Genomic DNA, 12,666 nt, shown 5'->3' with positions numbered 1-12,666 from the left:
TGTATGCCAACGATAACGGGGAGGTGCAGGTGGGGGTAGTCTGGGAGGCGCTGAAGGCGGTGGTCAGGGGAGAGTTAATCTCCATCAGGACCCACAGGGAGAAGAGAGAGGGCAGGGAGAGGGAGAGGTTGGTGGGGGAGATTTTAAGGGTGGACAGGAGATATGCAGAGGCCCCCGAGGAGGGACTACTCGGAGCGGCGGAACCTCCAGACGGAGTTTGACCTGTTGACCACAGGGAAAGCAGAGGCACAGTGGAGGAAAGCGCAGGGGGCGACGTATGAGTATGGGGAGAAGGCGAGCCGGATGCTGACACACCAGCTTCGTAAGAGGGAGGCAGCGAGGGAGATAGGTGGAGTTAAGGACAGCGGGGGGAATATGGTGCGGAGTGCGGTGAGAATAAACAAGATATTTAGGGACTTCTATGGGGATCTGTACAGATCTGAGCCCCCAGCGTGGGAAGAGGGGATGCGACGATTTTTGGATCAGCTGAGCTTCCCGAGGGTGGAGGAGCAGGAGGTGGCTGGTTTAGGGGCGCCAATTGGGCTGGAGGAGCTGGTTAAAGGATTGGGGAGCATGCAGGCAGGGAAGGCCCCGGGGCCAGATGGGTTCCCGGTTGAGTTTTACAGGAAATACTTGGACCTGCTAGGCCCGTTGCTAGTGAGGACTTTCAATAAGGCAAGGGATGGGGGGGACCTTGCCCCCGACAATGTCCGGGGCGCTGATCTCTCTTATCCTGAAGCGGGACAAGGACCCACTGCAATGTGGGTCGTATAGACCGATCTCGCTCCTCAATGTGGATGCTAAGTTGCTGGCAAAAGTGCTGGCTACGAGAATTGAGGACTGTGTCCCGGGGGTGATACATAAGGACCAGACGGGATTTGTAAAGGGCAGGCAGCTAAACACTAATGTGCGGAGGCTCCTCAATGTGATCATGATGCCCTCAGTGGAGGGAGAAGCGGAGGTAGTGGCAGCTATGGATGCGGAGAAGGCCTTCGACCGGGTGGAGTGGGAGTATCTTTGGGAAGTGCTGCGGAGGTTTGGGTTCGGAGAGGGGTTCATCAACTGGGCCAGGTTGCTCTATAGAGCCCCGGTGGCGGGTGTGGCTACGAATTGGCGGAGGTCGGAGTACTTTCGGCTGTACCGAGGGACGAGGCATGGGTGCCCCCTGTCCCCCTTGTTGTTTGCATTGGCAATTGAGCCTCTGGCCATGGCACTAAGGGAGTCCAGGAAATGGAGGGGACTGGTCCGAGGGGGAGAGGAACATCGGGTGTCGCTGTATGCGGACGACCTGTTGCTGTATGTGGCAGATCCAGTGGAGGGGATGGTGGAGGTCTTGCGGATCCTAAGGGAGTTTGGGGACTTCTCGGGGTATAAGCTCAATGTGGGGAAAAGTGAGCTCTTTGTGGTGCATCCAGGGGACCAGGGAAAGGGGATAGACGACCTACCGTTGAAGAGGGCGGAAAGGAGCTTTCGGTACTTGGGGATCCAAGTGGCTGGGAGTTGGGGGGCACTGCACAAGCTGAATTTGACGCGGTTGGTGGAGCAGATGGAGGAGGATTTCAAAAAATGGGATGTGCTACCACTCTCGCTAGCGGGCAGGGTGCAGTCGATTAAAATGACGGTCCTCCCGAGGTTTCTCTTTGTGTTCCAGTGCCTTCCCATTATGATTCCCAAGGCCTTTTTCAAACGGGTAGGTAGGAGCATCATGGGTTTTGTGTGGGCAAATAAGACCCCGAGGGTAAAGAGGGTGTTTCTGGAGCGTAGCAGGGACAGGGGAGGGCTGGCGCTGCCGAATTTGTGCGGCTATTATTGGGCTGCCAACGTGGCTATGATCCGTAAGTGGGTAATGGAGGGAGAGGGGGTGGCGTGGAAGAGGTTAGAGATGGCGTCCTGTGTGGGCACGAGCCTGAGGGCGCTGGCGACGGCACCGCTGCCGCTCTCGCCGACAAGGTACACCACGAGTCCGGTGGTGGCGGCGGCGTTGAAGATCTGGGGGCAGTGGAGATGACACAGGGGCGAGGTGGGAGCCTCTGTTTGGTCCCCGATTCGGGAGAACCATCGGTTCGTCCCGGGAAGGATGGATGGTGGTTTTTGGAGCTGGCATCAGGCAGGGATTAGAAGAATGGGGGACCTGTTTGTAGATGGGACGTTTGCGAGCCTAGGGGCGCTGGAGGAGAAGTTTGGGTTACCCCCGGGAAATGCTTTCAGGTATATGCAAGTGAGGGCGGCAGGTGAGGGAATTCCCGCTGCTCTCGGCACAGGGGATTCAGGACAGGGTGATTTTGGGTGTATGGGTTGGGGAAGGCAAGGTCTCGGCGATCTACCAGGAGCTGAAAGAAGAGGAGGAGGCCTCGGTAGAGGAGTTAAAGGGCAAGCGGGGGGAGGAGCTTGGGGAGGAGATAGATCAGAATCTGTGGGCTGATGCCCTGAGTAGGGTTAATTCTTCCTCTTGCGCCAGGCTCAGCCTAATACAATTCAAGGTTACTCACAGAGCGCATATGACAGGGGCGAGGTTGAGTAGGTTCTTTGGGGTGGAGGACAGATGTGGGAGGTGCTCGGGAAGCCCGGTGAATCACGTCCACATGTTCTGGTCGTGCCCGGCACTGGATGGGTTTTGGAGGGGTTTCGCGAGGACTATGTCCAAGGTGGTGAAAGTCCAGGTCAAGCCGAGTTGGCGGTTGGCATTATTTGGGGTAACGGACCAGCCGGGAGTGCAGGAGGCGAAAGAGGCCGGTATCCTGGCCTTTGCGTCCCTGGTAGCCCGGCGGAGGATCTTGCTATTATGGAAGGAGGCAAAGCCCCCCAGTGTGGAAGCCTGGATAAATGACATGGCAGGGTTCATTAAGCTGGAGAGGATTAAGTTTGCCTTGCGAGGGCCTGTGCAGGGGTTCTTCAGGCGGTGGCAACCGTTCCTAGACTATCTCGCGGAGCGTTAGGAGGAGGTTAGCAGCAGCAGCAGCCCAAGGGTGGGGGGGGGGGGAGTCTCTTTCCGGGGGGGGGGGGCGGGGGGAGAATTCGGGTGGGTGGGTGGGGGGGGGGGGCTTCCCTATGGGTACCTTGGAATGTCATATGGGGGGGTTACTGTATATGGGGAAACCCAATGTATAAGTGTTGTATAATTTTTGACTGTTGTGTTTATGTTTCTTTTTGTTATTGGGGGGGGTTTGCTAAAATTCTGTTGGAAAATTTGAATAAACATAATTTTAAAAAAAAATTTCAAAAAATTATTGTGTGAGCTCTTTACTAGATTGCTGATGGTGTGTAATTCTCTCCATCAACAGACAAATGAAGCATACCATCCAGCAACCTATTTGCTCCTAACTTTCACCCTAAAAACAGAGACGCAAGTAAATAAGGCCAGGGTCAAATTTTTTTGAGAAGATCAAAATCGTCTTTGCATTGAATAATATCCATGTATAAATTTTCTATCGGGTCTTCCTGATTTCAATCTGTACTTTCCTGCCTGTTCTATTTCTTCTGCAATAATGTTTAAATATTGTTTCCTTCCTGGCTTCAGGCATCACTTCTACTGTTCCGTTCCCTGCATCTCATTTGCTGAATGGACTTTCATTTTAAGTCAGAGTATAACTTTGGAATTAAGTCAGAAGGGAACATTGTAATTTTAATATTGCAGAGGAGCAAATTATGTGGAATATATTCCCATACAACTGCTAGTTTGCCCACTATTTTTGAATAATGTGCTCCACTATGAGAGCAACTGCAAAGAGCATGTTGCTCTCTTATAAGTGAAACATCTCCCTTATTTTTAGCCCTATTCAGGAACAGGAATTTCTCACAATGTGCATTAATTTATGCATTACTAATTTCCTATCTTCATGGACCTGCAGTCTTCATTCATCTCATGCTCCCAATAACTAAATGCCCCAGGTACATGTCATCAATACCTAACCATTGGCCAGTTACTCAAATATATTTTATTATATCCTTGTTAGAACTTGGGAGTAGTCGGCTTATTTGAATGTAAACTATAACACATTGAAAAACTATTGTCCAACCACAGTTGCCTCCCAAATCGTGAATCTTTCCCCACGATTGATCTGCCAAATGAGAATTATTATTTTCATCTGACGGTAATGTTTTGAGGTGAGAAACTTGCTTGAAATTCATCAAAGTGGCTTGTTTTGATAACCTTGAATCATAGAATTTACAGTGCAGAAGGAGGCCATTTTGCTCATCGAGTCTGCATTGAGTCCCGATCCTGCACATCATTGGACTGTGGGAGAAAACCAGAGCTCCCAGATGAAACCCATGCAGACACTGAGAGACTGTGCAGACTCCGCACAGACAGTGCCCAAGCCGGGAATTTCCTCTGCTGAACATGTATCCTAATTTTGAACTATTTTAAATTTACTGAGCAATATTTCTTTATGATCAAACTTTATTTTTTATTTTTTAGGATGATGAATGGGGCAACGTTAAGATAAAGAGTGTAAGTAAGATGAGAAACTATTATAATATTTTAATGCACTAATATTTGTTACAAAAAACAATAATATTAAAATGTTTGTTATGAAATCCTTTAATTTTAAATTCGGTCAGCTGAGTGGTACCAAGATTGAAATTCAAGTTCAGTGGCAATAAAATTGTCCGCTTCAATTAATAGTTAAAGAAAAATAAAGTTAATTCTTGGGATGCTGCCATTGCTGGTGAGGTCAACATGTATTGCCCTTCCCAAGTTGAAACTTGAAAAGGTGGTAGCAGGCCCTTTTCTTGAACTGCTGCAGCCTATGTGGTGAAGTTGCTTCCATTGTGTGGTTGGGTAGCAAGTTCCAGGGATTTGACCCAGCGATTGGTGAACAGCAATATATGTATTTATGAATTACCTTTAATGTAGCAAAGTCTCCCAGGGTGCTCCGTAAGAGCATTAGCAGACTAAGTTTGACTCAAAGTCACATGAGAGATGAGGGTGGTCGAGCAAGCAGGTTTTAACGAGTGCCTTAAAGGAGGAAAGAGAAGGGTTTTGGAAGCTGAAGGCATAAATTTGGAAAATAACATACTGAAGGTCTTTGGAAAGGGAGGTTGGTTTCAAGGATGGAGGTCAAGGGTTTATTTTTTTTAAAAAGAGGAATGGTGATGGCAGATTTGAATGAGAGGGGGACAGTGCCTGCGGAGAGAAAAACAATAACATTCACATTTCTGACCTGTGTCATCTTGTTGATAGCTAGGCTTTGGGGAGTCATTTGAAGTCACTCACAATTGAATACTAGGCCTCTGATCTGCTTTATTATAGCCACAACATTTATTTGGCTAGTCTATTTGAATTGCTTGTCCCCGGATGATGATGGTCGTGTCTCTGTGATGTAAGGCTGTTAAATGTCATGGGGAGGGGTTAGTCATTTCTTAGATTGGATTGTTGCTTGGCACTTGTGTGGCCTGAATGCTACTTGCCATTTATCAGTTCAAGTCTGGATGTTACCTCAGTCTTGCTGCATGTGGGCATAAATTGCTTCATTATCTGAGGGAGTCATGAAGCCACAGTGCTGTATTCAAAAATCATCATCAACCTCACTTCTGAATTCACGATGAAGGGAACGTCATTGAGGAAGCAATTGAACATAGGTGGACCTCGGATACTGCCCTGAGAAACTCCTGCAGTGATGGCCTGGTGTAGCGATGGTTGGTATCAATGAGCCATCTTCCTTAGTGCCAGATGTGACTCGGGGAGTTCTTGTGTCCTGATCTAGTTGACTTTAGTTGGACACTAAGGGACAATTTATCATGGCCAATCCACCTTGAGTGGCTGCAGCTGCTCTCTCTGTTGCTCTGTTTGCTGCTGTGTCCAGAGCTGGTGGTTGCTGAATTGCCTGGATGAAGGAGAAAGGAGAGAGGGAGGATGACATTTGCTGCTGCCTGGTTTATCTGAAGCTCACCGGATGTTACAGGGAGCTGCAAGAGAGGCAAAGCAGTCTTCACAGGTGAAGGTTTGGCCTGGCCTGGAGTGGATAGAGTTCCAGCCTTGGACTGGATTGAAACACTGCCTGCCTGCCTCCCTGCATTTCCAGAGCCTGCAGCAGGAGGAGGGGCCGGGACTGTTTGCTCCCTGTTCCATCTACAGGGCCCTTGGAGCTGGGACTGTTTGCAGTTTGCTGCCTGTTTCACCTACAGAGCCCTCGGGCCTGAGGCCTCCCAGCCAACAGGAGGTTGTTGCAACACTTGGAAGGGGACGAAGAGGAGAAGAAAGTTGGCGCAACTGGACTTTATCTTGTTTTCATCTGCCGATAACTCCAAGATGGGATAATATCCGTGAACTGTTTTGCTGGGCTGAAGGCCCTGTCTCCCACCCACCCGCTGCTGGATCAAAGACCAGCCCGCAAGACTTTTCTCTGCACCGGCCTGTTCTTTTGTGCCTTAACTTCCTGCTCCTCCCTCCCCTTCCCTCCCTTGTACTCGGGGCACACCGCTGTCTGTCCCCCTGTGCCCCATCCTCCTGTGCCACCCCCCCCCCCCAAGCTCCTCCCCTTCAGTTCCTCCCTCCCCTTTCTCCTCTATCATCCACTACTGACCGGGATTGCAACACGCTGCCTATGCTGGTGGTGGGCCCCTCTACAGCCACCTATGCGGGAGTGGTGGCCTCCACCCTCCCCACTGTTCCTGGGGTTAGGTCGCCGTTTCGCCTCATGACCCAAAAACCTGGAGTGAAGTGCTACGCCCACCCCACCATGTCAATCAAGGCCTGCGTCTGTGCTATGGCCGAGGTTGTTGGCCCTTCGGCCATAGTTGCAGCCTCGAAGGTGTATGGCAAAGCTGCCTTCTTTTTGAGAGCTGAGCGGGGGGTCCACCTCGCCCTGGAAAAAGGGCTCACAGTGGGCAGGATCTACCTAGCGGTGGACCCGCTGGAGGCCACTGCTGAGAGAGTTATCCTGCCTAATGTCCCACCTTTTATTTCCACGGAGCTTCTCCTCACCCACCTCCATCAACTGGGGGAGGTACGGTCAGGGGTGATACCGCTCCCGCTTGGCCTCAAAGATCCCCCCCTCAAACATATTTTCTCATTCCGGCGCCAGCTCTTTGTTTGCCTGGCCCGGTAGGAGGTCCTGGAAGGGACTTTTGAGATCCCTTTTGGGGACAAAACCTACCACATCTTCTGATCTGCGGGTGGCGTGCGGTGCCGCGCCTGCAAGAAGGTGGGACATATTAGAAAAAATTGCCCTACCTCTAACAATGCCGCTGATGGTGCCGCTGCCCCCTCTACTTCCACAGGCGTGGAGGTGAGGGGACAGCCGCATGGCTGGAAGGCTGAGAGGAAGACCAACAGGCCGATTCACCAGCAGTCAGGTTTGGGTCCTTCTGACCCTGATTGACCCAGTGCCCCTGGCTACTGACCCGGGTGCAGCTGTTACGCCTCACCCCACCATCACCCAGCAACACCCTCAGCCTGGTGACATTTCACCATCGGATGTCGGGCCCAGCGACACTTCTGCGCAGGCCCCTCTGGGTGGCGGTAGTGAGGTGCGTGACCTCAAACCAGTGGGTGCTCTGTCCCAGCCACAAATTTTGGAGAGAAGCAGTGAGGGACAAGGAGTCAGCCTGGAGGGGCCTCCAGATATAGAGGTCTCCCCGGCGTGTGACCCTCTCCTCCACAAACGGCGTCAATCCAGGTTCTTTTCCATCGATGTCACACCCAGTCCCCGAAAGAAAAGAGGCGGGGGGATAGTGAGGAAATCCTAGCAGCTGCCGCTGTCCCCCGAGCAGGGTGCTTCAGGGTCGGACGGGACCCTAGAGGTCCCCTTCCACCCAGCACAATTTAGCACCCCGGACTTGTTTAATTTCTTAGGGGAGGGGGTCAGCCATAACCCCCTGCTTCTTAGGTTCTTAGCGGGTTATAGTTTGGAAGACCCTCTGTCCCAACCGCTGTCTTTGGGCACCTCTGCCACCATCCCGAACCTGTTTCCAGAGTTATTTTCGGGGCCTTCCAGTGACCAGGCGGCGGGTGCGGAGCAGGCATCTGCACCACCGCCTCCCGCTGGCCCGGGACCCCAGAAGGAGCCTGAGGAGATCCCGCCTGTCGATGATCCCGGTGGCGGGATCAAGGCAGCCCCTGAGTTGGTTGGTGGGCCCGTGTCGCCCGTCGCACTGTGTGGTGGAGGATTCGGGCCCGGAGGGCGACTGTCCGAAGGCTGTCAGCCGTCCAGGGTCGGGAGCGCAGGGTGTACGAGACGCTCTGTAGCGGAGTGCGGGTCTCACTCGTGCCTGACACTATGTCGCCGCTCACCCCCTCTGGGTAACTCCCAGAATCCAGCACATCATAATTGAAGGTTATTTTGTTTTTCTGCCTCTGTAGATAGTTCAGGCAGTGCCCTATTGGGGCCCCCCCTTCACCAACACTCCGACTCCCTCCCTCCCCACCCCTTTCCTTTCCCTTCTGTTGGTACAGAGGCGAGGGTATGTGGTCTCTCCAGTGCAAAGTATAGTGCTTGTACCATTTGTTTTTTGTAGAAACGTGTTGTGAACTGTTTTAATAATCAGAGTATCATTGGTACTGAGGGGAGGATATCCTGTTTCTCCAACATAAAATGAGTGTTTGTATCGTTTGGCCGTGTATATATGTTTTACTGTTTTAATAAAAAGATATGGTGCTCTATTCAATTAATCGCTGCTTTGGAGACCAGGGAAATCACTCCTATCTCTGAAATTCAGCTCTTATGACCAAGGCTGTAATGATGTCTGGAACCAAGTGCACCTATTGCAAACCAATCAGAGCATTAGTGAGCAAGTTATCGTTGAATAAATGCCACTTGATAGCAACTTTGCTGTTGAGTAGGAGTAAGCTAATAGGCCAATAACTAGCCTCATTGGATTTGTCCTGTTTTTGATGGAAAATACATAATTGGATAACATTCCACATTCTTGGATAGATATCAGTATTGTAGCTGTCCTGGCACAGATTAGCAATGGATGCAACTGGTTCTAGCACACAGGTGTTCAACATTGCAGCAGGTAGTTATCGAGGCCCATAGTCTTTGCTGTGTCCAGCACTTTTATCCATTTCTTGATGAAGTGTGGAGTCTGATTCTCTTTGACATTGATTTTTGCGAGGGCTCCTTCATGCTGCACCAATCAAATGCTGTCTCGATGTCAAGGGCAGTCATTCTTGCCGCACTTCTGGAATTCACTCTTTTATCCATGTTTGGACCGAGGCCTCTGGCGAACCCAAACAGAATCAGTAGGCAACTTTTTGTTGAGTAAGTGTCGCTTGATAGCACTGTTGGTGACACCCTACATCACTTTGATGATTGGGAGTAAACTAATCGGGCTCTAACAGGCTGGATTGGATTTGCCCTGCTTTTTGCGGACAAGACATACCTAGGCAATTTTTGATATTGTTGGATAGATGCTAGCATAAGACATAGAAGCAGAATTAGGCCACCCGGCCCTTCGAGTCTGCTCTGTCATTCAATCATGGCTGATATTTTTCTCATCCCCATTCTCCTGCCTTCTCCCCATAACCCCTGATCCCCTTATTAATCAAGAACCTATCTATCTTTGTCTTCAAGACACTCCGTGATTTGCGGCAAAAAGTTCCACAGATTCACCGCCCTCTGGCTGAAGAAATTCCTCTTCATCTCTATTTTAAAGGATCGCCCCTTTAGTCTGAGATTGTGTCCTCTGGTTCTAGTTTTTCCTACAAGTGGAAACATCCGCTCTGCGTCCACTCTATCCAGGCATCATAGTATCCTGTAAGTTTCAATAAGATCCTCCTTTGTCCTTCTAAACTCCCAACGAGTACAGACCCAGAGTCCTCAACCTCATACGACAAGCTGTTCATTCCACGGATCATTCTTGTGAACCTCCTCTGGACTCTTCCCTTAGATACGGGGCCAAAACGGCTCACAATACTCCAAATGGAGTCTGACCAGAGCGTTATACAGCATCAGAAGTACATCCCTGGTCTTGTATTCTAGCCCTCTTGACATGAATGCTAACATTGTATTTGCCTTCCTAACTGCCAACTGAACCTGCACATTAACCTTAAGAGAATCGTGAACAAGGACTCCCAAGTCCCTTTGAGCTTCTAATTTCCTAAGCATTTCCCCATTTAGAAAATAGTCTATACCTAAATTCCTCCTTCCAAAGTGTATAACCTCACACTTTTCCACATTGTATTTCATCTGCCACTTCATTGCCCACTCTCCTATCCTGTTCAAATCCTTCTGCAGCCCCATTGCTTCCTCAATACTACCTGTCCATCTACAGATCTTTGTATCATCTGCAAACTTAGCAACAGTGCCTTCCAGTGTAGCTATACTGGAACAGCTGAGCTAAGGGTATGGCTAGTTCTGGAGCGCAAGTCTTCAATACAACTACTGGGATGTGTCAGATCCTGTAGCTTTTGCTATATCTAGTGCCTTCCGCCGATTCTCGATATTGCATTGAATGAATTGAACTGTCTGGAAGCTGGCATACATGACGAAGAGGCTGCAATGGATCATCCACTTGACACTTAATGGCTGAAGATGTTGCAAATGATTCAGCCTTGCCTTTTGCAATGATATGCCTTGGGGGGGGGGGGTTCCTGGATGTAAAATAAGTGACAGAAGGATTACAGCAGAATTAAGGAGAGTTTTTTTCACCTCAGACTGGTGGAGGTCTGAATCTCGCTGCTTGAAATGCAGTAGAGGCAGAACTCAACACTTCACAGAATACTTGGATATGCACTTGGACTGCTGTAACCAACACGGTTACGGACCAAGAGCTGGAAAGTAGGATTAGGCTGGATAGGTTTTTTGGCACCCTACACCCACTGGTTTTTCCTTATCTACCTTACTGGTTACATCCTCAAAAAACTCTAACCAATATGTCAAACATGATATCCCTTTTATAAATCTGTGTTGATTCTTGCATACGCATGCTATGATTTTCTAGCTGCATTTTTAAATGCTAGGATGTGTAGGCCACAGACCCGGGTAATTGTTGTTTTTCAGACCCATTGACTCTTGCTTAATTCTGCTTTATCATTATGACTGCGATTAAGTTTTCTTCCCACTAAGTTTGATCGCCAGTAATAATATTGATTCTGATGTGATCCTTTCCATTGTCCTCAAAATGTGTTCTGAATTTGCATCTTATGCCATTGGTTCCATCCTTGTCACTGCCTGTTCAATTTCCCCTCTTAGAAATTTTCGATGTCAAAAAGAAAGACAATCTCTATTTGCCTTCAAACTATCATCCTGCATAGATTAAAAAGCAAAGTATTGCAGGTGCTCGAAATTTGAAATAAAAACAGAGAATGGTGAAAATACTCAGATCAGATGGCATCCTTTTTTTATTGTAAAAATTCATGGGATGTGGACTTTACTGGAAAGACAAGTGTTTATTGACCATCCTTAATTGCTCTCAACTGAGTGGCTTGCAAGGCATTTCCAAGGGCAGTCAACTATATTGCTGTGAGCCTGGACTCTCATTTGGCCAGAACAGGTAAAGACAGACAATTTCCTTCCCTTCAGAACCTTTGTGAACCAGATGGGTTTTTCTACAATCTGGTGGTTGCATGGTCACCATTACTCATACCAGCTTTTTATTCTAGGTTTATTTATTTATCTGAATTTAAAATTCTCTAGTTGCCGTGATAGGATTTGAACTCGCAGCTCTGGATCATTAGTCCAGTAACACAATCACTATGCTACCATACACATCTGCGGAGAGAATAGCAGTTAACTATCACATCATCCATCGTCTGAAAAGTAAAAATGTCCTAATTCAGGATCAGACATGAAAGAGAATTTTTCTCTGATAGACCATTATTCGCAATCCTCTGATTTCTATGTTGCAACCATTCCTTTTTATTAATTACAATTATTAAGGAAAGTGTTCCTGTAACATTTCTATTTTTTGGCTCCTAATGAGCTTCATATGCACACTGCTGCACTCTTTCACCTCCTTACATTATAGTAGTAATCACACTTCAAAAGTACTTAATTAGCTATAAAATGTTTTGTGACATCCAGTGATCCTGAAAAGTACTACATAAAAACAACTCCTTTCTTTCCCTACATTGTAATGACATTTATAATTGAACTCCTAATTAATTTTACTAAAGACCTTAAAATTACGTAATTCCTTTCATCCTCAGATTTTAATTCCTCCTGCAATTTTCAGGATTTTAAAATACAACTTTAATATTACTTTATCATCCCTTGCCTTTTTACTATTTCCAGTCTTTATGGTGTTCCTATGTCTTCACTTCTGTTTCCTTAATTTTAAATACCATGCTAGTCCAACATAAAATGTAAGTGACCGCTAAAGGAGACATGAAAAATTTGATATAAATCTGCTAGGATATGAAGATTGCCGAACTACAAATATTTGTAATTAAAATTTATAGGGAATGACCTTGCTAATGATGGGGTCAGCAGAGGCATTGCCTGAAGAACCAGTTGTGCGTCCGACCTTCATGGAAGACATGACAGACGAGCAGCTAGCTTCAGCTGTAAGTATTTTCAAGAATTGCATCATTTCCACAATAGCATAATTGTGCTATATAGGTGGACCTATGAGGTGGTTTAAATGTGCACTGTTCGTTTGGAAGCTGAGGATGGATCACATCAGGGTTGGAGCCTCAATGGGATAGAAAGTTGAAGGGCAAAGCCTTAGTCCTGAACATTAACAACAATATGTGAAGCGACCTATATGCTTATGCATGGATTG

General features: G+C 48.0%; 1 protein-coding gene across 3 annotated transcripts in view; it reads left to right on the top strand.

Moving 5' to 3' along the window:
- The window catches only part of usp14 (ubiquitin specific peptidase 14 (tRNA-guanine transglycosylase)), an 82,180-nt gene that overhangs the window by 14,304 nt on the left and 55,210 nt on the right, over nucleotides 1-12,666 (top strand). Inside the window, exons 3-4 of one of the 3 annotated variants that reach the window (XM_072467879.1) lie at nucleotides 4,418-4,450; nucleotides 12,344-12,448. In XM_072467879.1, the coding sequence (XP_072323980.1) occupies nucleotides 4,418-4,450; nucleotides 12,344-12,448 (138 nt within the window). The remainder of the gene's footprint in view (nucleotides 1-4,417; nucleotides 4,451-12,343; nucleotides 12,449-12,666) is intronic. The other 2 variants (XM_072467881.1, XM_072467882.1) reach the window with 2 other exon arrangements.

This window comes from Scyliorhinus torazame, chromosome 11 (assembly GCF_047496885.1).
Source record: "Scyliorhinus torazame isolate Kashiwa2021f chromosome 11, sScyTor2.1, whole genome shotgun sequence".
NCBI lineage: Eukaryota > Metazoa > Chordata > Chondrichthyes > Carcharhiniformes > Scyliorhinidae > Scyliorhinus > Scyliorhinus torazame.
The sequence above is the reverse complement of the archived record's forward strand: the minus strand, read 5'-3'. Positions and strand labels throughout refer to the sequence as shown.